Here is a 22875-nt window from a genome sequence, read left to right on the forward strand (position 1 = left end):
AGTCAAGATACAATGTCTACAACCAATAAATGAGAAGTAACAGTATTAGTGCATTGTTTAAAAATACTGAGATAATTATCAGATGAAATAATTTAAAGAGCTGAAAATATCTGCCTCTGAAGAACAGGGCGGAGGGGTACAAAGACTGAGGAGGCTGCTGTTTTTCGTGATGAGACTTTTTTTTTTGTATTTTTCCAAAGTGAGAAGGGGCTGTGTGGCAGACAGACTCCTGCATGTGCCTGACTGGGATCCACCTAGCATGCCAACCAGAAGGCAATGCTCTGCCCATCTGGGGCGTTGCTCTGCTGCAACCGGAGCCATTCTAGTGCCTGAGGCGGTGGCCATGGACCCATCCTCAGTGACCAGGCCAACTTTGCTCCCATGGAGCCTTGGCTGTGGGAGGGGAAGAGAGGGATAGAGAGAAAGGAGAGGGGGAAGACTGGAGAAGCAGATGGGTGCTTCTCCTGTGTTCCCTGGCCGGGAATTGAACCTGGGACTTCTACACACCGGGCTGACTCTCTACCACTGAGCCAACCAGCCAGGACCCATGATGGATGTTTTAATGCTGTTACCAAGGAGCTATTGCTGAGTAACAAACTCTGAGTACTACCATCTGCTGTTTGGTTCTGGTGATCTGGTTCAGATGTAGGTACAGGTTGGCTGGGGCAGCTCTGTTCCACATGTGTTCATTTGGAAACCCATGCTGGGAGCATGGTAGCACCTTTCCTGGGGAAAGCTCTCCCTACAGCACCACTCGGGTACAAGGGAGCACACCTGAGCACTGTTGCATCCACCGGGTACGAGAAAAAACGTCGGAGACTTTCAGGAGTTTAGATGTTACTTTATTGGCCAGTTTAACTTGCGCAGGGGCGAACTCCCAAGATGTCCGGAGACACCGTGCTCACGAGGAGCTGCAAATGGAAGCCGCGCCTGGCGCTTACAGCCAGGTCCTTATATATCCTAAGTGAGCAAGCATTTACAGAAGCAGATGTGGCAGTTTAGCTATTGGCTAGGGAGGTCGAATGCAGCATAGCAACAGGGGCCGGCATAGCAACAGGGGCCAGTTTTAGCTTAGTGGCGAATTTCAAACATAAACTTCTGATAAGGGTCACTGACCTTCTTTGTTCTCAGCCTCACAGGGGCCCTATCAGCACTCCCTGTTCCTTCAATAGGTACACTCTTGGCAGCCCCAGCATATCAGTACTCCCTGAATCTAACAAGCACCAGGTCAGTGCTCTGAGGCTCTGACCAGGTTGTGTCTGTTAATGTTCCATTAGTGAGAACAAGGACAAACCCAGAATCAAGGGGCAGCACCCTCCCCTCTTGCAGATGAAAGAGGAAAGAGTGAATATTTCTGAAAAATAATACAATGTACCGTGAGTAATATCTGAGTTTTTAAGATGGTGTGTAATGTATTCATCTGATTAGTATTCATGCTGATACAGGACCCTCTCAGATCTTGATGGTGATGCTGTCTCAGGAGTGTTAACTCAGGTTCTCTCTCTGGTTCCCTGAACCATGTTGCCATTTTTATGCTGTTGTGGCTATCTGGTGCTACAGCAGGCCACCAACGTAATTTTCCCCTGCAAGAGTTTACTGTGCAGACTACAGCAAAACAGCCTGTGTCTTCCTTTGTTTTTCTATCTCCTTAAATCCCTCCTTGGTTCTTGAAGTGTGTTTTGGACCACTTGCCCCCCCTCCCTGTCTATCTCTATTTCCCACACTTCTTCAAAGCTAAAAAGGGACCCTTTTTGCCTGCTTTCTTTGCAAACAGCCAAAGGTGAAGTCATTCCAGAACTCCCAGTCTGTTTTTTTATTCTGAAAAGACAAAATGATTCCAGACACTTAAGACTTTTGCACAAATGCAGTTAGGTCAATGAATCTATTTATAGTTTTAAAAACTGAATAAAACCCACTCTCATCACCATTGTAAGGTTCATGTGATACATGAAAGTGCTTTGTAAACCAAGGAAGAAAAATAAACGTTTATTTCTTGAAAATAAACGTTTTAAAAATCTAAATTGAAGCTTCATAAACACTGACATGTGAAACACTGTTTAATCTCATGTTAGTGGTGAGGGTGCTAAGTGATTCAACTTGTATGGAGTCGCTCACGGGTACGTTATTTCCCATTTCTGGGAACTGACCCTCCCGTTATTCCACAACACAAGTAGGACATTTGAATAAGGTCCTTCAGTGCACTGCTGCATTTCCCTCCAGTGCTATCTGTAGAGAAAAGGATTGGAAATAACCTATTATCAGCCAGACACCAGTAAATAAATGATGGATGTGCCCACGATGGTATACTATCTACGGTGGGAGAAGGCATGAGAGGAAGTGTTTTTTGATATGAAAAGATCTCCCAAGATACTTAATAACGTGGTGAGGATGGGAGGGGAATAGAGAACAAAAAATATAGTTGGCTACATTTTTCTGAGGAAGAAGGGAAATATATATCTGCATTTGCTCATGCTTGCATAAACGCTGGAAAGATGCCCAAGAAACTACCTGTTCCGGGTGGGAAGAGAACTGGATGTGGACAAACATAGGAGCCTGTCTACTGAATATAACTCATATCCTCTCGGTTTTTGAAACTGGTAAAAGTTATCAATATTCAAAAACTTTAGAAGACAATGTTTCAGATTATAATCTCAATAAACGTAATTAATCGAGTACTTGTTAGATTTATGTGTTCAGTAGTGCGCTAATTCTGTGGATGCAAAACCAGCAGTGGGATCTTTAAAAATACAACTGAGAAACGAATACACGTGAAATTACCGCGTGTCAATGACTCGCCCGGACTGGTGACCGAGTGGGGCTGATTCGGCCGCGACGCCCTTGATGAGGACCCTAACGAAATGCAAAGGAAGACCTCAGTGCACACAAGAACGGCGAAGCACGAAAATTAGGGGATATTTTATCGCTTCATATTCATTTTGCAATATCCTCTAATTTTTGTAAGCAGTATATTTAGGAAAACGCAAGTTTAAAGTAAGCCACGGCTCTGCATTCGGGAATTGCACCTTCAAGCTGCAGTAAAAATAGCGGGTTCAATAGCGCCTGTTGCAGACGGATCAGACCGTGCTGTTTAGGGGCGGGACTTCGTGAGCCCGCGCGAGTCCACGGGATTCTCGTGCTTGCTGGATGCTCCAACTAAAACCACACTAAGCGTGGAATAGGGACAACGAATGGTACGGTATTCCTTGAGGTCCGCAAAGGTTAGTTCCGCCGGCCGGACGTGACGTGACGTAACGCGCAGCGAGCGGCGTGCGTCTGCGCATTGAGGGGATCTAGAAAGGCCGGCGGCGTGCGTCTGCGCTGTGCGTAGCCGAGGGCCCAGTGTCGGGCGGTGTGCGTGCGTGCGTGCGTGCGTCGGTCAGTCCGACCCCGTTTAGTGCGGTTTTGGTTCAGTAGTTCCCGGCGCAGAAGTGCTGCCGAAAGGGCCGAGGAGCCGCGTCTGTGAGAGGAGAGGAGAGGCGAGGTTCAGGTCTGGGTCTGGGGCGTGCGCAGGCCATGGTGCTGCGGGTGGCGAGTGGGTGCCTGTGTCCCGGGCTGCACAGTCCCACTGCTCCGGGGCGGGGCCCCGGGAGGAAGCACCCCCAGACTGGGTCCCCGATCCCGCCGCGTTCCTTCTAGAATAAGCAGATAAGACTTTCGACTGCCAGCGTGGTAGCCTCTCTGAAGCTCCCGAAATTGTGTGCATTGGGTCTCACCAGTTTGGAACGAGTTGAACCTGTGTGTGTAGAATCATTTTGTTAAAATCGGTTTTGCACGGACAGCAGACCCTGCAGAAAAAGAATAGGCTACAACCTATTCGGACCCCGGTGTAGCAGCTGTCGTGCGCAGGGAGAGAGCTGTCTAGTGGCGTTGTTTTTTGTGCAGGGGGATTCCCATCGTTCTCCAGCATGAAAAACAAGTGTTGAAATATTGAACACTGTTAATGCCCCCCCCCCCCCGTACTCCCTCACTCCTACGCTCCGGATTTTTAGTACAGTTATTGGAATTAAAAATAAAATCCCCTCCAAAACTCTTAGAGGCTAATTGCTAATGACTGTGTATTTGGGTTTTTTGCCCATGAGTTTAGTCATTTATCTGTAAAATGGTACTTCTCTCTGCATTGTGTGAAATTTCGCAAGACCCATGTCCTTGTTTTAGAAAGCTTCATTTGCAATATAGCATTAGAATTTGAAATTTTAAAACATGATGAGAGAAATTAATACGAACACGGGTTAGCAACCGTACCATGTTTTCATCTCAAAAATAACGGGCAATTGAAATTCTGTGTAAATTAACCTACAATGCAGTTTTTGTGTTCAGTTGTGTTTGTCTATCCGGACTTGTTCCCTGGGAGGTGCTTACTTTGCTTAAAGATGTTCCTAAACTTTAAATTTGTGGCTGTTCCACGGTCCCAGTGAAAGTTTTTTGAAAATCTTTTTTATCTTTTTTAAATTAAATCTTTAAAAATGACAACGTAGAAATGGCCTCAAAAAGAGCCCTGGTGATCCTGGCTAAAGGGGCAGAGGAGATGGAGACCGTCATCCCTGTAGACGTCATGAGGCGCGCTGGAGTAAGTCCCTCACGTGTCCCAGCCCCTCCTCCTCCTTTTAAATACCTGTTTGGCAGACATGCAAAATGAGAACTGCGGTCTAAAAGTCATTTTAAACAAAATAATATTCAACTCACTTTATGAAATATTTAAAACATAACAGATTCTGTATTTTCATTACCTGTGTATCCACTGTCTACATTTAAGGCTGTGAACATTTTGCCCTATTTCCTTCAGAGCATTTCTTGAAGAACAGATGCTTTGAAGAGAAAGCATTGCAGAGCACTCTGCAAATCTCCCCAGTCCCCATTCCCCTTCTGACCCCAAAGTTAAAAAAGTAGCATTAGACCGCAGTTCTCATTTTGCATGTCTGTGTTTTATATTTGTATATTTAGATATGTTAGCATAGTGAACACTTAAATAGCATTTGCTGAGTGCTAGTTATCATTCTGAGCACTTATAGAAACTTGCTTCAATCTTACAACAGCCCGGTGAGTTACTGCCATCCTTATTTTATAGTTGGAGAAACTGAGGCAAGAGACTCCAAATAAAGTGCCACGTAGAGTTAGTAAATAGAAGAGCAATCTGGCCCCAGAGGCTGCTAACCCAACATGCCTCTGGTTCTCAGGAGTGACTTTAGATGCATGTGGACCCGGGTGGTTTATTTTAAATTTGCTGTATGAACATGCCACAAACCTGCCTTTCTAAATTCATTCTTCTATTGTTTCGTGGCATTGTCACACTATATACTGTTCTTGTACAGGCTTCCTGTGCAAATGTATGGACGTTTTTCCAGGCTCAGTGCCTGAAAATGAACTTGCTAGGCCAGAGGACAGCCCCTAGTTAGTGTTACTAGATTTTCTTAAGTACCAACATGTGGGCCCACCAGCAATATAGGAAAATTCCCATTTTCCTGGTTCCAGCTCTTGGTATTGCCAACTTTGTACATTTTTGTAAGATAAAAGTGGCATTTTGTTGTTTGGATGGCAGTAGTAACTAACTGCAGGGGGTGAGTGGTTATTAATAGAATGATCCAAGAATTTATCTCCTAAACCAGAACACCTGTGGGAGAAAAGACACTAACCACACAGGGTGCTGAGACAGACAAACCAGGACAGACGTAGTCATTAAATATGTTTTGCTAGTTTGTTAGCCTGAAGTCAGCATGGTGTTTGTGTGTTATTTCCTGTCAAGTTATTTTAAAACACTGGGCAGCTGTGAAAATGTTACTCTGCATTTCAGTGTTCTTAAATATCATGATGACATCTTTCTCTTAGATTAAGGTCACCATTGCAGGTTTGGCTGGAAAAGACCCCGTGCAGTGCAGTCGAGATGTTGTCATTTGTCCTGATGCCAGTCTGGAAGACGCAAAAAAAGAGGTTTGATCTCTGTACTTGGAATTACTCTTCCCCATGGCTTCTTCCTCAGTTTCTTGACATTTCTTTTGAGCACATGTAAGGCCGTTGGTCACACAGACCTATTTTAGGAAAGTTGTATTGCTTGAATGTCTTCCCCACTATAAGTTCTGTATGTGGAGGACCTAGCTGTCGTGTGCTCAGTAAGCGGCCGGTGGGCAGTGTGTGGACGGGACCCTCCGCAGCGTTCTTCTGGCTTACACAGGCAGCCTTGCCTGCTATGATCACTTTGTTACTTGGTATGAGAAAATTAACTGCCAGTTTCCCAGTCATTTCTGATTTCTTTATTCGAAAGCCACCTTTTTTTTTTTTTTAAGCAAGAGCAGGGGAGGTAGGAAGAGAGAGAGAGATAAGAAGCGGCAACTCATAGTTGTAGCACCTTAGTTGTTCATTGATTGCTTTCTCATATGTGCCTTGACTGGGGGGCTACAGCAGAGCCAGTGACCCCTTACTCAAGCCAGTCACCTTGGGGTCATGTCTATGATCCCACGCTCAAGCCAGTGACCCACTGCTCAAGTTGAAGAGCCCGCGTTCAAGCTGGCAACCTCGGGGTTTCAAACCTGGGTCCTCAGCATCCCAGCCCGACGCCCTGTCCTCTGTGCCACCACCTGGTCAGGCCGCCAGCTACCTTTTGCCTTTCCTTCTGCAGCGGCACAGGACTAGTTGTGTGATGTGTTGTGTGGAACAGCTCCTACGTGATTCGGGAGGAGTAGGGGTTCCACTTACATTGTGCCACTTTATCAGTATCTTTAGAATTATGGTTCCTTACTCTTGGGGGCAACCAACACTTTTGTGAATCTGCCTAAAGCTCAGGTCTTGCCCTGGATGGGTAACTCAGTTGGGTAGAACATTGTCTCAGTACACCAAGGTTGCGGGTTCAGTTTTTAGTCCGGGCAGATACAAGAATCAACCAGTGAATGCATAAATAAGTGGAACAAATTGATGTCCCTCCTTCCCTTTCTCCTGCCTCCCTCCTCTTCCTTCCCCTTCTCCCCTCCCCCTCCCTCTCTCCATCTTCCTCCCTTTGTCTTCTTTTCTCTCTCTAAGATAAAAAAGCTGAAATCTCTTTCCTCAGAAGCGTGCCGACCCACACGTGCACAGATACTTTTGCACACCCTTTCATGGGGTGCAGGCTTACTTGGCCAGTGTGACAGGCATGTGGGCTATGCCCTCTTGAGCAGAGATCTAGCAGGAAGGGAGGCAGAGCCAGCTCATAGTGTCCCCCTGTGTCCCCTGAGGAACCTGGCAGCAAGAGTCTCCATATCTAGTGGTCATCGAATGCATAGAATCACATTTAGTACTTTCTAGTAAGTTCACATATATCAATGGTAGATTGTGAAGTATTAGAATATTAGTATTGTCATATAAATTGTTGAAACTTTCTGAATAACGTTAAAAGTGAGAGTCAAAGTAAACATTTCTTTGTAATGACTAAATTTTTTGAAAAATTTTCTAAATATCTGAAGTTATTTAAACTAATTTCCATTTTGTAACTTCAGCAAATTTGAAATCATTAGATTTCTTGGATGTTTTGGTGTTTGGAATACTAAAATACTACATCATATTTCTCCCCCAAGTTTCGTTTCTCATAAAGTTAAAAATATTCTTCTTTGCCTTTTACTTAAGACTTGTTTTTCTTTTGATTCCATATTATTACTGTGTACATTCTTATGGAAAAGTAACTCACACAGTGTAGACGTACAGAAAGTCAGGTGTTAAGTGGCTCACCCTGTCCGTCCCCTCCCTCCCACAGCACTCCCCGTGGTGGCTGGGGTGTCTCTGGTCTCTGAGCACCTGTATACTGTACACATGTACGTGGGGTGTGTGTGATGTACACGTGCATCTGCGTACACGTGAACACGCACCTTGTTTTCTTTTTACAAGGATGAGGTAGTTCTATACCTGCAGTTCTGCAACATGGACATCCTTTTGTGGGACTGTACACAGATTTTCTGCATATTTTGCTGGTTACAATAGCATTTGATCATAAGAGATACACCTTAAATTTATTGAATTTATTCTGTGAGTGGTTTTTTGCTATGTCCCATCTATAAAATTTGAAAGTTTTATTTACTGTCACTTTAATGTACGTTTCAAATGAAATGTTTTCATTTTCTTTTTTAATTTTTTAAATTGTTACAGGGGCCTTATGACGTAGTGGTTCTGCCCGGAGGTAATCTGGGCGCACAGAATTTATCTGAGGTAAGAGCTGTGTGACTCAGCATCTGCTTGGGGTTTGTTGATTTTGTTACTGTTAATATACTTCAGGAAGGAGCCTGTTAATAAACTAGGAACAAGTGATGTTAAGAATTCTAAATTAATTTTAAAAAGTCGTCTTAATCTGAATTGGTGGACAGTTATTTACGAACACATTTGGAGAGTGCATTCCATGTGTTAGACTGCCCCCCCCCAGCAGAAAATGGTGTGTGTGCTCTGAAGGGTTGTGCACAGGAGGATGAGAGCTTAGTAGTCGGGGAGTGGGCTGGGGGTGCGGTGGCTGGGGCTGCCGGCCTGAATGGAAAATGGCATTGAGGAGGCTACTGCTTCTTTATTTCTTTATTTATTTGTATTTTTCTGAAGCAAGAAGCGGGGGAGGCAGTCAGACAGACTCCCGCATGTGCCTAACCAGGATCCGCCCGGCATGCCCACCAGGGGGCGATGCTCTGCCCATCTGGGGCGTCGCTCTGTTGCATCCAGAGCCATCCTAGCGCCTGAGGCAGAGGCCACAGAGCCATCCTCAGCGCCCGGGCCATCTTTGCTCCAATGGAGCCCTGGCTGCGGGAGGGGAAGAGAGAGACAGAGAGGAAGGAGAGGGGGAGGGGTGGAGAAGCAGATGGGCGCTTCTCCTGTGTGCCCCGGCCGGGAATCGAACCCGGGACTTCCGTATGCCAGGCCGACGCTCTACCACTGAGCCAGCTGGCCAGGGCTGCTACTTCTTTTAAAGAGATAGGTGAGTCAGCCTGCAGGAAGAGATGGGGGAGGTGGGACGGGGAGCAGACAGGCGCATAACGCAGGTGGAGTAGGGCATTTGGGGCTGTGCGGCTGTCTCTGACCTCGCCACCTGGGAACGCCCGAGCCCCACATCCCCTCCCTTTCTTCTGGTCTTCCTCCTTGGAGTGCAGGGCGGGTGGGCAGCCCTGTACCCCGGGGAGGTTTGCTTCTCTCATCTTGACTTCACAGACTTTTAAGGAAAGGATGCCTTACTCTTATAATATTGATAAATGCCTTGATTGGGTTTAGGAACATAGAATCATGAATTAGATAATTTTTTTATGAGTTACTTGGAAATATTGTTGAAAGATAGATTTTATGTCTTGTGGTTTTAGCTACAGTCAGATTCTGCCGAAGTTCCTCGGCAGATCCTGGCTGTGGCTTACTGAGAACTCGGAGTGTTGTCTCTGTCTAGTCGGCGGCCGTGCGGGACATCCTGAAGGAGCAGGCGGGCCGGCAGGGCCTCATCGCGGCCATCTGTGCAGGTACCGGTACCGGGAGGAATGTTCAGGTCGGGGTGCGCTGGCTTTCCCGACACTGTGTCGTTCCCAGAACTTCTTCCCCTTCGAGAAGCGTGGGGGCGTCTGGCTTGGGTGACGTGAAGCAGGGTCACTTCAGAAATGAGCACAGCTGTTTCCTGCCGCTCCGCACCTTCGGTCTGCGTCCTGTGAAACTCAGTGTTTCCTATGTCTGGTTGACCGGGGGCAACGTTGACCCTCTGGAATTCGGTCAACAGCTTGTCACAGCACATCTCTGTGCCAGGAAGCATGTCTGCCAGCACAGTCTGCAGGACGCCTGGTGCTGAGTGCCGGCCCCCAGCGCTGTGTTATCTGCCACCTAACTCAGAACGAGGCCATTGGTGCTTCAGAGGTGTTCCCACAGCTTTGAAACATAGTCATACTTGGATTTCTGATGCCATTTTAAAATCCATTCCTACTCTAATGACAGATGATCTGCTGTCTTACTCTTCTTCATGGTGTCATTTTGACCAGAGCCTCCCTTGTTCTGTCTTGATTAAATGTGTGAAAAGAGTGACATGAACGAAATCCTGGGTGGTGGATTTGATGAGGCGCCCAGTGGCGTTGTGTTCAGTGCAGCAGACTTAGAAAGGAGTCAAGCCGCTGCGCACCACCCCCCCCAGCGGAAGTTGCAGGTCCTCTTAGTTGTGTGGGGACTGAGTCCCATTGGCCCTGTCCAGCCCCATTCGTAGGTGCTCTCCCCAAAGGGAGCAAGGAGGCTTTGGGCTGAGGTGCTTCTCCTAGGACGACTCTGCTGTTGAACGTAAAAACCACGTGTCAGCTTGTCCTGTGTCACTAGGATAGCAGAATGGTCCGCCACTGCGGGTTCACTGTGCTTTGTTCTGGCAAGCTTGAATGCTTATTAGACCTTAGAATCATGTAAATCGACCTTAAATACCAGCGCTCCATCACTGTGCTTGTGTTGTTGAATGTGCAGCACCACCATTTTGGGCCCGCAAGGGACAGGAAGAGGTGTGGTGAAGAATGAGGCGATTCCTGATTGCATGTTGTATTTGTAATTGGGAACTGTCTATTGAACCGAACAATAGTGAGCTTAGCCCCTAATACTGAGTGAGAGACAGAAATTGGGAGACTGTCATGAAAAGAAAAGAGAATGGAGTCACTCTGGGTGGGGGAAGGGAAGGAAGCCTGGAGTGAGGCAGGGGATGCCCGAGTCTAGGAACAATCTCAGGGACCCTTGGAGGGGCCAGCCGTGTGTTCTTTCTGTGAACCACCACACGGTGGCGCTGCCGGCTTCCTCCTCTTGGCTGCCCAAGGGGATTCTTTCTACTGTTCACCTTGCCTGGTGCTCAGAGCTGGATCCCTGCAGAATTTGAAGTAATAGGAGGAGTTAAATATCTCTTCTCTCATTTTCCAAATAGGGTTTTTAAACCCCAGACAGCAGTGATCATGAGCTTATCGTTAATGAGTGAATTCCTACATTCAGCTGGGACGGGGTTTATTGACGCATATGGTAGGCAGCAGTTTACGCCTGAAAGGAGCAGCCTAACTTTCCCAGGTCCCTGCGGGTCACTTTCCTCGGTGTGCAGTCATCCCATGAGCTTCGCTTCACATACACAATAGTGTAGATAGTGCTTGTTTCTTCAAAATAAGAATAAAGTGTAACTCATGAATTCATTCAAATAAAAATTGAATGATGATTATGCAGTTTTCATAGACTTCTCAAATTTGCTGCCATCCATAGCTGTGTCCTGGTGAGGATAAGGTGGAGAGGGAGGTCAGATACATTTGAGGCTTTTGATTGAAGAGCTGTAAGTCAGGAATTGGCCTGACACCTGATGTTGGCAGAAAGCTTATGTAATTAGGTGTTATTTGTTTGGTCTTCCTCTGTAGCAGCTATGATCTGAGTGGCCTGTTGGTTCATTATATAACTACTTTTTACTTGGAATCGTGTTGCAGAATGAAAGGTCAGTAAGAGCGAGTGGCTTGCTGAGCTCGTCCCAGCCGCCCGGTCTCAGCCCCAGTGCCCTAACCACTCAAGGTCAGAGTGCGACACCAAAGCATGGTTTTCTAAGTCTGACATGAAGTCTTAAAAATGTGGGGTTTTTTTTTGTTTTTTTTTTTTTTTTATGGAAGGTTTGGCTTAGAGAAAAAAGACAGGATAATTACTTTTAAAAAAGTTTTAAGATACTATAACAAAGATTTAAGGCATTATTGATTTTAGTCCTTATGTGAGGACTGTTGCACATAAAATATGCTTGTGATTATCAATGAAGTTGACTATTTCAGAGTATACATTTTGATAAAAATCTCAAGTTAGTAACTGCATATTTTAAAAAAAATCACTAAGCGGGGAGGCAGTGAGATCACAAATTAACATTTGTTCATGGTTCCCCCTTTTTTTTTTAAATTTATTGATTTTAGCAAGAGTACAATGCAGAGAGAGAGAGAGAGAGAGAGACAGAACATTGATCTGTTCCTGTGTGTGCCACAACCCCTGCGTTTGGGAAGATGCTCTAACCATCTGGCCAGGGCCATGCATGGTTCTTCTCTTAAGCAGTTTTACTAAAGAAATGCTAGTGCCTTCATCTCTCAGTCTTGCAGGCATTTCACAGATACCTCCTTCAGGGCTGGACAGTGTTCTATTCATTTTAATAATTCTACACCTGGTATGTTTGGATGCGTAGATGGATGGGTGAGTGATGATTTTTTATTTGAAAATAAAAAAAACATAAATTGGTTTGTAAAATAGCAATCAAGTCTAGAAGTTTGGAGAGTTCCAGTTGCCTTTAATGTGTAACTAAATTTTTCCTTTGCTAAGAGTAAAGTAAGATGTTTAGCTTCAGTGGCCTCCCGACTTTTGACACCCCCCCCCCCCCCCGCACACACGCACGCACGCACGCACACACTGCCTGTTCCTTGAGGTGGGCCACAGTCTGTTGATCCGTGTGCTCCTTGGACAGCAGGGTTAATCTCTTTGATAAAATAGTGGTTGAAGTATTTTGAATTTGTACACTTTTGCCAGAAGTGCTACTCAGATGGTTTATTACGAATACACTTTACCTCATACTGAGAAGTGTGTAATCTCAGAATTCTAAGTATATTTTAGGAAAGAGCCTTTTGATTTTGAAGAATACTTTTGCTCTTGCAGTTTTTGTTTTGTTTTGTTGTTTGGTTTTTTTTTTTTTGTATTTTTCTGAAGTTGTAAACGGGGAGGCAGTCAGACAGGCTCCCACATGCACCCGACCAGGATCCACCCGGCATGCCCACCAGGGGGCGATGCTCTGCCCATCTGGGGTGTCGCTCTGTTGCAACCAGAGCCATTTTAGCGCCTGAGGCAGAGGCCATAGAGCCATCCCCAGCGCCCGGGCCATCTTTGCTCCAATGGAGCCTTGGCTGCAGGAGGGGAAGAGAGAGACAGAGAGGAAGGAGAAGGGGAGGGGTGGAGAAGCAGATGGGCGCTTCTCCTGTGTGCCCTGGCCGGGAATCGAACCCGGGACTCCTGCACGGCAGGCCGACGCTCTACCACTGAGTCAACCGGCCAGGGCGCTCTTGCAGTTTTTAAAACGGATTTTTTTTTCTATCTTCATTTGAGTCTTTGTTACTCTTTTTAGGTCCCACGGCTCTGCTGGCTCATGAAATCGGTTTTGGAAGCAAAGTTACGACTCACCCACTTGCCAAAGACAAAATGATGAATGGAGGTGAGTGTATGCTTGTGTTGTGGCCACAGAAGGACCTGCTCGCGTGGCCGGTCGGGTCTCTGGGTGAGGGCTGCACACCCTTGCCTGCCCACAGTGTCCTAGCCAGAGGGACAGTGCCGTCCTGGGCCAGAGCCTGGTGGGCACCTGCTGGGGCGGTTGCTGACGGTCACAGGGTGACATGGTGACGACATGCCAGTTTAACTAGAATTGTTGACGGACACTTTGCCAGCAGCCTGAGGGCGAGTCTCTAGCCTGGACAGCAGTGTCAGAAAGTGTCCTTTCGCCCCCAGTCCGCAGTAGCACGGACATTGCTCTCCCTTCAGAGAGGCCTGGGTGGCCGGCCCGCCTCCTTTGGTGAGAGGTCCCTTAGATGTGCCAGCTAGACATGTAGCTTTTCTTAGCTTACGCTTAGAAGGAGAACTTGTTTTCGTGTTAAGAAACGCTGACGGGCTGGAAGGGGGCGCAGTGAGCGAGTGTCCCCCCCTCCCTGCCTCCTTCCTCCGCTGTCCAGAGGGCGCGCTATTCAGCGCTCCTGTGGCTCTAGAGTCTGTGCACATGCTCATCAACCTTCCTAGTTTAGTAATTTTACCAAATGAGAGCTACTAGGTACATTGTTCTGCAGCCTTCTTTCTTACCCTAGCATGGTCATACCTTTTCTTGTTACTTTTCAAATAGTTCTTCACTTTTCTTGCGTTGCTCATTGGAGGCTGTAAGAGAAGCCCGGCACTGCCCGCGCTGTGCAGGAGTGCACTGCTCGCGGAGGTGTGTCCCTCGGTGTGTAAAACACAGGGCCGTCTGTCGTAGGCAGCAAAGCCATGTAGCCGAGCACCCGGCGGCCCAACTGCGTCGTGGTCAGTGCTTTCCTGGTGGCCGCTACTGCCTCCTGTGTGAGGCAGCGCACCTGCAGGTGGCCTTTTGTCAGACAAGCAGTGTCTCCCGCTGCTGTCTGTCCCCAGAGTACAAGGGACGGAGGCAGAGTCCCCGGAGCTTGCAGAGAGGAGGAGAAATCACACCTGTGTGGAGGATTGTAAGAAGCCAAGTGTGGTTCACCTGGTATCCAGTTAGTGAGGACACAGTCTAAAACGCCACCCAACCAAAAAGCAGTGAATAAACACACCAGACTAAATGGTGCCAAAGGCTGATTTGAATGTAACTGCAACCGGCATGCTTTCTCCCCTCGCTCTGTCCTGTTTCAGGCTTATTCTGAACTAAAACACAAAGTGCAGCAACTAATAATATATGTTATCTTTTCACAGCATGTGAAGTGATGCATTTTTCATTATATTGCTTTTTTGTGTGTGTTTTTCTGAAGTTAGAAGCCGGGAGGCAGAGAGACAGACTCCTGCATGCGCCCGACTGGGATCCACCTGGCATGCCCACCAGGGGGCGATGCTCTGCCCATCTGGGGCGTCGCTCTGTTGCAGCCAGAGCCATTCTAGCGCCTGAGGCAGAGGCCACAGAGCCATCCTCAGCACCCGGGCCAACTTTGCTCCAGTGGAGCCTTGACTGCAAGAGGGGAAGAGAGCGAGAGAGAGGAAGGAGAGTGGGAAGGGCGGAGAAGCAGATGGGCGCTTCTCTTTTGTGCCCTGACCAGGAATCGAACCCAGGACCTCCACATACAGGGCCAACACTGTACTGCTGAGCTAGCCAGCAGGGCCTCTGCATATTCAAAGTAGTATTTTCTTGAAATCTTTTTTTTTTTTTTCTCCCTAGAAACTGTATTGTCAAAAAAAAAACTGTGCGGAAGTTGATTTTTAAAGAAGGCCCTTCTGGGCATTTTTTAATGTTGGAGTTTAATGTACTTTGAGCTAATGAGGAGGCTTTGCAGAGTCTGTAGGACCCAATTCAGGCTTCCCGCAGCGGCGATGACGTGTTAGAAGGAGGCCATTCCTCTGTAACCTGAAGGTGCACCTGTCTCGGTTTCCTAGCGATGCCACAGGAAGAGTCAGGCTGATCGGGAGTGGGAGAAGGAGACTGCACACGCTCAGGTGGCGACGGGGTAGGACCCCATGTGTTCCCTCGATAGAGCTTCCCAGTTTCCTGTCCCCAGCAGACGGGTGGTGTCCTCTCTACCCGGAGGGGAGCAGGCGCAGGGAGGCCAGGCCGCTGGCCCGAGTTGGCCAGAACTCAGACCCAGCCTGTGCCCTGGGGAGGCTCCCACCCGTGTAAGTCACCAGGCGTTGAGTAGAGTTAGTAAGCCCTGAAAGAAGGAAGAAAAAGTTTTTGAGATTTCTGCCCCTTCGGAACACTCTGGGAGGTGGAGCTGTGACTACTTCCTGTGTCTCTCGGGTGAGGCCCTTCTGGTTGTGGCCGTGGACTTCTTAGATCAATCAGTATGAGGTTTTTGTTCTTTTTTTTTTTTTTTGTATTTTTCTGAAGTTGGAAACAGGGAGGCAGTCAGACAGACTTCCGCATGCGCCCAACCAGGATCCACCCGGCATGCCCACCGGGGGCGATGCTCTGCCCATTCGGGGCGTTGCTCTGTTGCATCCAGAGCCATTCTAGCACCTGAGGCAGAGGCCACAGAGCCATCCTCAGCACCTGGGCCAACTTTGTTCCAATGGAGCCTTGGCTGCGGGAGGGGAAGAGAGAGACAGAGAGGAAGGAGAGGTGGAGGGGTGGAGAAGCAGATGGGTGCTTCTCCTGTGTGCCCTGGCCGGGAATCGAACCCGGGACTCCTGCATGCCAGGCCGACACTCTGCCACTGAGCCAACCAGCCAGGGCAGTATGAGGTTTTTTTAATTGAAATAAACATCTCTACTTGAGGGGTAAAGTGCTTCCATTTCTCACTTTTTAAAATAAATAGGTTGTGACTTTAATTTTTTGTCAACTCTCGCTTGTCCCTTGTTTTAGTAAGCATCCGAATGCCTGGTCACACAGTGGGGAGCAGGATCTCTGGCGCCAGGCGGCCCTCGCCATGCGACGGGACAGGTTCCTGCCCTCCCCCCCCTCCCCAGCCCCGGTGCACTCCTCCTGTTGTCTGAGGACAGGAGCAGCGCCGGCCTCGTGGGGCTGGTGCTGGCTCAGTGCGTTGATGTGGTTAACCCAGTGAGAACACGGCCCGCAGAGCCCATGTGCAGGAGGGCCTCCGTCCTGTACTGTGATGGGTCTGGATGGAATCCTCCCCTTTTTACAGAAGAGAAAAGTGAGGCTCAGAGAGGTTGGACTGCTAAATGGCCGGCCAGGGACTTGATCCCAGACGCTGTGTGCTCAAGGGTCAGTGACTTTCCCTTGAATGACCAAGTAGTAAACATTTCAGGCTTTCAGTGGCTTTGGGTCTGTGGCAGCTCTTGGGGGAGGCCTGGGCCAGATGGGGAGGTGGGTGTCGGAAGGAGCCGTGGTCATGGTTGGCCCCTGGCCCTCCAGGTGCTTTGTTTTCTAAAGAGACTTCTGGGTGTGGGGTGTTTGCTTAAAGGAAACTAATGCCCTGTGCCAGGTTGGTGACCAAGTGTGAATTCCCCAGGTACCAAGTTGGAGTCCGCTGATGTGCAGGGACCGTGCTTGTGAGAGCGATGTGTGCTGCTGTCCCCCTCCTCACCACTAGGTGGTGGGAGCAGATAAGAGCCCACCATCGGCTCTTCCTGGGGAAAATTCTGAAAAGCACGGTGGAACATCTTTAAACATCTTTAACCAGTTTAAGCGGCATTTGTAATATTTTTCCTGTAAAATATTGTTCGGGGAGCCGTTCAGACTCGTTCCCACACTGCCCCAGCCCAGGCAGTCCACCCCACAGCTCTGGAAGACCCAGCTCAGTGGCTGTCTAGTTTAGCATTGGATATGATCTTGGCCTGCTTTGCCTGTCAGTGAATGAGGTTAGGTTGGGAAAACCTTTTCCCTCAAACCAGGGGTCCTCTTACCTCCGCAGTAGTGTGACAAGGAGTCCTTCGATGTGCTGTGCTCAGTTACTTCAGCGTGGGACCTGATCTTTGATGAGAAAAGGAAGACACGGTGTCAGAGGTGGTGTTTGTTCACTGTGAACGGTCGTGATCAGTGCTGGTTTCCATGGCCCCTCCGAACCAGCACGTGCTTCTGCTCTAAGGAGTGGTGTTAGGAGACTTCCTGTGTGTGTTCACCGAACAGGCTTTTCCCGAGACTCCAATGGGTGGGAGACACGGGCGGTGGGCTGCCCGCTCTCGGCTGGGGGAGGAGAGGAGGCCCGAAGGGAGCATGCCTGGCTCTCGCTGCAGCGACCGGACGTGGCGTGATTTCACAGAGGACCCTCCTCGGCAGTAACCCCTCCCCTCAATCTGTGTGTCCTTCATGTCCCCTGACACTGTGGGGCCCCAGCACCCACCCAGTTTCCCCGGACAGACGGCTGGGTGTCATCTATGACGCCTTGCCGCGTCCAGGCCTTCACTAAATTCTGGGGGTTTTATCTCTAAGCTGCATCTCAGACCTCTATTTCCTCTTTGTTGCCACCGTCCCCCCACTTGATGGCGGGTTCTTTTCTGTCCCCTTCCTGGCTCCTCGCAGTCCAGTCTCTGTGCGCAGGCAGACCCAGAGGGGTTGTGCTCCGTCACATGGGGTTCAGAGTCGTCTCCAGTGCTGGAGAAAGTTGGTGAAGGTTCTCTGTGGGGAGAGGCCTGGTGAGGCTCCGACTTGCACTTTGGAAAGGTCACATTTTTGGGGGTGCTGAGCGTGGAGTGGGGGAATGGAAGCACAGAGAGCCTGCGATAGGGCGGTGGGCAGGCCTGAGCCCCCTTCATTCTCCGGTGCCTGGGGCATCGCCCTGGGGCCATGGGTCGTGTAGGCCCAGCCTTCTTAGAGTGGACATCATCAGGGACACTGATGGGTTGTTCACAGCTGTCCATGTGGGGAGGGGCTGTGGTCCAGGGAACCTGTGGCAGGGAGAGGGGTTGCAGGCACTCCTCAGTGCTGGAGGGAGACTCGGGCAAGTTGTGAGAAGAGCTCTGGGCACGGGAGCCACCAAGGCAGCTCTCCCGGGGGCAGGAGGGTGGGGACCTGTGGGGGCGGGTTCTGTGCGCAGCGGGAGGGTCTGATGACTGTCTGGGGTGCAGGAAACCGTGTGGGGAGCCACCTGGCGGTGGACAAGCCGTGCCCATGTGCAGAAGCACATTTCCAGTGCCGGGTTTGCTGAAACGCTTCCAGCTGAGGGCTGCAGATGGAACATGTTCCCCGGGATGATGGTGAACATCTCCTATCTCCCGTCACCTGCCCCCTGAGAGCTGAGGTGCTGTCTCCCCGTCTCCCATCCCCAAGAGCCGAGGGTGCTGTCTCTGCTCTCCCCTCTCTGGCCCCCAAGAGCCGAGGGTGCTGTCTCCCATCTCCCATTCCCGAGAGCTGAGGGTGCTGTCTCCCCGTCTCCCACCCCCAAGAGCCGAGGGTGCTGTCTCCCATCTCCCATTCCCGAGAGCTGAGGGTGCTGTCTCCCCGTCTCCCACCCCCAAGAGCCGAGGGTGCTGTCTCCCGTCTCCCATCCCCAAGAGCCGAGGGTGTTGTCTCTGCTCTCCCCTCTCTGGCCCCCAAGAGCCGAGGGTGCTGTCTCCCATCTCCCGTCTCCCGTCCCCAAGAGCTGAGGGTGCTGTCTCTGCTCTCCCCTCTCTGGCCCCCAAGAGCCGAGGGTGCTGTCTCCCATCTCCCATCTCCCGTCCCCAAGAGCCGAGGGTGCTGTCTCCCATCTCCCGCTGCCCAGGGTCCCCTGTAGTTGGTTTTGAGGCGGCAGAGTATGTGTGCATAACACAGGTCAGCACGTTCAGCACCATCGCTCCCTCAGCCCCTTCCCCTGCAGCATGTCGCTGAGAAGGAGAAACAGTTGTCCCTCTCTACCCTTCTGAGTTCTTGGCTGAGAGCACTGTAACAAGACAGATTAACAAGAGAAAAACAGAAGTTTAATAACACATCCACCTCATGTACACAGAGGACATACCCAGGGAAAAATGAGGAACTCCATGATGTGGCTTAGAGTTCGGACTTAAATACTATCATGAAGGAAAGGGGAGAGGAAATGGTTTCTAGGGAAGATGGACAGGCCCTTAGGACAACAGATGGGAGGCAGGAGAGTGTGTGACAGAGTTTGTCTGGCTGTGGTGTCACCTTCTAGGCTCCTCTCCTGTGACAAGAGTCCATCTTCCCTGGTTTATGAAACCCCTGGAAGGGGTTGGTGACCTTTGAGCTCCTTTTGGAGGACTGTGTTTAGACAGGTAAAGGAAGTTCGGAGAGAGACTCTCCCTCCATTGGCTGTTTTTTGAGAACCTTCAGCTCAGAATAAGATGTCAAAGCCGCGTATGTGGGGTGGCCTGCCCTGAACCCCTACAGTCCTATTTGGTGGGGCACATCTGCTACCGTTCATGTTACAGAACTGGCACGTGAGCATTGGCTGTGTAAGAGACGGTGATTAGCACTTCCTCTCCTGGGACACCTCGAAGGCCTCATGTAACTGCACGTAACCTGCACATCCTCACCGGCCCCGTGTCAGCTTCTGTCCTGTCTCCCTGCTGCGCTCTGGAGAGTGTGGAGCGCCTGCCTGTTTCTGTATGGCTGGCTGGAGTGTTTGGGGCTCTTTCCACGTGTTTCTGTGAGACCAGCGATGGGCCGTCACACAGCCTGGGATTGCTGAGCGATGCTCGTTGTCCAGCACAGCCTGTTGGGATGTAACCCTTGTTTTATTTTTATGTCCAAGGTCATTACAGCTACTCTGAGAATCGCGTGGAAAAGGACGGCCTGATCCTCACGAGCCGGGGGCCGGGGACCAGCTTCGAGTTCGCTCTGGCGATTGTCGAGGCGCTGAGTGGCAAGGAGGTGGCCCAGCAGGTGAAGGCTCCGCTCGTGCTTAAGGATTAGAGCAGCAGCACGGTGACGATTAGAAGCAGGCCGTGTGTCACCCAGTCCCCGTGTGCTCGTGGAATGGGTGGCGGGGCTGCGGGGAGCCCAGGCTCTGCCCTCGGGCTGTGTAGTCCAACCGAGGACCCTCCCACACCCTCAGCCCACGTCTGTGTCCCCACGTTTCTGAATCCTGACTGCAGAATAAACAGGACATTTAGCAAACTGCCCAGCTGTTCCTTCTTTTGTCTCCCATTTCTTTTGTGAAAATGTATCATCAGCTTCCTGTGCAGCGTGACTCTGGAAACAACCATGAAATGAAAGGGCAGCGGCCACGCGTGTGATGCCGCGATTGGTAACGAGACACAGATAGTTGGTCTGCGCCCCCGTCTGGCACAGGGCTCCCCGACCCTGGGGACTTCCTAGTGTTGAGAGTCATGGTGTCTCTTGTCATGTTGGTGAGGTGGCTTTGGGACCCACCATGTCTCTTGACATGGTGTCTCTTGTCAGCGGTGCAGTCGTGGTTAGAGGATTTCAGTTGCACCCTTGATTTCTCAGGAGGGAAGGGGACTTGAGGTTGAGTCAGTTACCACTGGGCAGTGACATCGTCATGACCATGTCACGAAGCCTACATAAAAATCCCAAAAGGACGGCTCATGGGGTGCTTTTTTGGAGAACTTCCACATGTCACCACGCTGAGCCCCAGTTCTGCAGGGGAGAAGCCCCTTCCTTTGAGACCCCACCCTGCGCAGGTCTTCATCGAGATGTTGGTCTGTATCCTTTAATATCTTTCGTGATGAATATGTAACCTAGTGAGTAAATGGGTTTTCTTCTGTTCTGTGAGCCGTCCTAGCAAATTTTTTTTTACATGCTTTATCATTTTATTTTATTTTTATTTTTTATAAATAAAATTTTATTTTAATGGGGTGACATCAGTAAATCAGGGTACATATATTAAAAAAAAAAAACATGTCCAGGTTATCTTGTCATTCAATTCTATTGCATACCCATCACCCAAAGTCAGATTGTCCTCCATCACCTTCTATCTAGTTTTCTTTGTGCCCCTCCCCCACCCCTCCCCCTCTCCCTCCTTCCCTCCCCCCGCCCCCCGTAACCACCACACTCTTGTCCATGTCTCTTAGTCTCGTTTTTATGTCCCACCAATGTATGGAATCCTGCAGTTCTTGTTTTTTTCTGATTTACTTATTTCACTCTGTATAATGTTATCAAGATCCCACCATTTTGTTGTAAGTGATCCGATGTCATCATTTCTTATGGCTGAATAGTATACCATGGTGTATATGTGCCACATCTTCTTTATCCAGTCTTCTATTTTTTTTTTACAGTGATTAAAGCCTTTAAGCAAACTCAAAAGAGTAGTGTCCTTAACATGTTCACCAAGTCCAAGTTGGCCCTATCACCATGCCAAATCCCTGAAAAATGCAACCCATCCCCAGTTCAGTCTGTTAGGAGCTGTCACAGGGAGCAGGAGTCCAGGAAAAGTCCGCATGGCACTGAAATTGTTGTCAATTCTATACTTTGCAGCTCACGTCCAAGTCCCAATGACCGCTGCTTCTAGCTGGTAATGGTTCAGGTAGACTGGAAAAGCCATCTGCAGCATGTGTGGATATGGAGCTTCTGTTCTCCTCTACCTGGAGAGATGAGACCAGGGTGTTTTTCCCTGGAGCTCTGCGACTGTGGCTTGGTAAAGAGAACCTTGGGATACACTAAGCTGGGTGGCAAAGGTAGATTCATAATAGAAGTTGGCAAAAGGGGGAAAGAGCTCTAAATTAGGAGTAGATCCCAGCCTGAAATATGAGTGGGGTATTGAGGTAGGAGGAATAAAGGAAACATTATATATTAAACAAAGCAGCAGAAGATAGGACTATCAACACCCACAACAGAGATCTTCGAGGGAAGAATAAAAAACATGACCAGGCAAGACATAGTTAAGTGGCCCTTGTGCAAATGAGATCAGTTTACCTGCTTCTTGGAAGAAATACCTTAGGCTCATCCACAGTGTTGTAGATGGGGCCGACGGCCCTGGGCACCTTCAGCCTTCAGTGGAAAACCCCAGCATTCTGGGCAAGGTTAGATCATAGGTGGCTGGAGCAGGGCTGGAAGAGACTGAACCCTCCCTTAGAGGAGCGAGGGGGAAGCCTACCTTCCAGTGTCCCTGTTTCCTCACAGCAGAGGCATGTAAGTCTGGGAGGCTTTAGCTCAATGACCTTCCTTTCCACTATTGAAGCAGGACCCAGATGGCATCGTATGAGACCCCTTTGGGGCATTGGAGCCTTTAAGGGTGTATCCTAAAAGCTGGTAGTTCCCCTGATCTCTATTTGGCTTTTTCTGCCTCTTGGTATCTTAAAAGCCATGCTCAGAAGATCTTGCTGAGGGGTTTGAGGATCCCCATTTGCCTATATAAATCTTTTCCATATATCTGGAGCTATTTGGAAAAAGACAAAACAGTGTTATTAGCTGGATCAAATAAAGAAGGTACTAGTTTGCAGGCGAAAAAGATTTGGCATCTTTTGTTCATCAGCATTCAAAAGAAATTTAAATTTTTTTTAAGTAAAAAGCATGATATGGTAGACCCGTAGGAGTTCCAGGATATGACTCCCCCCTTTTAAATTTTTTTAAATTGACCTTAAAATATTTGCTGGGTACACTTTAATAATACCTTAACTTTAAAGATTGTAAGAATGACAAAATACAATAAATGCTTTTGCTCCATATGCAGGAGCATTTTCAGTTTAACCAGTTTAGGAAATCCAATAATAGAACAAGCATACAGACAATGAACTATAACATGCTTAGCAGCCTTTCCTGTTCTGACAGAGGTTACTATAAATCCAGAATATGTATCCACTGTAACGTGGACATAGGACTGTTTGCCAAATGAAGGTATATGAGTAACATCCATTTGCCAAAGTTGTCCTGGTAGGGGTCCTTGGGGGTTAACT

General features: G+C 48.9%; 1 protein-coding gene across 1 annotated transcript; it reads left to right on the forward strand.

Moving 5' to 3' along the window:
- The first annotated feature begins 3294 nt into the window (after nucleotides 1-3294).
- Nucleotides 3295-20140, forward strand: PARK7 (Parkinsonism associated deglycase). The gene is made up of 7 exons (XM_066374950.1): nucleotides 3295-3487; nucleotides 4476-4567; nucleotides 5824-5925; nucleotides 8104-8163; nucleotides 9368-9437; nucleotides 13046-13132; nucleotides 19773-20140. The coding sequence occupies exons 2-7, from the start codon at nucleotides 4478-4480 to the stop codon at nucleotides 19931-19933; spliced, it is 570 nt and encodes a 189-aa protein (XP_066231047.1). The 5' UTR covers nucleotides 3295-3487; nucleotides 4476-4477; the 3' UTR covers nucleotides 19934-20140.
- The last annotated feature ends 2735 nt before the right edge of the window (nucleotides 20141-22875 follow it).

This window comes from Saccopteryx leptura, chromosome 3 (genome assembly GCF_036850995.1).
Source record: "Saccopteryx leptura isolate mSacLep1 chromosome 3, mSacLep1_pri_phased_curated, whole genome shotgun sequence".
Lineage (NCBI taxonomy): Eukaryota > Metazoa > Chordata > Mammalia > Chiroptera > Emballonuridae > Saccopteryx > Saccopteryx leptura.

Bases quoted from the DNA above. Each gene is read 5' to 3' on its own strand.
- PARK7 (XM_066374950.1), top strand. From the start codon at position 4,478: ATGGCCTCAAAAAGAGCCCTGGTGATCCTGGCTAAAGGGGCAGAGGAG. The intron at 4,568-5,823 runs GTAAGTCCCTCA...TCTTTCTCTTAG, and splicing joins ACGTCATGAGGCGCGCTGGA to ATTAAGGTCACCATTGCAGG. The intron at 13,133-19,772 runs GTGAGTGTATGC...TTTATGTCCAAG, and splicing joins AGACAAAATGATGAATGGAG to GTCATTACAGCTACTCTGAG.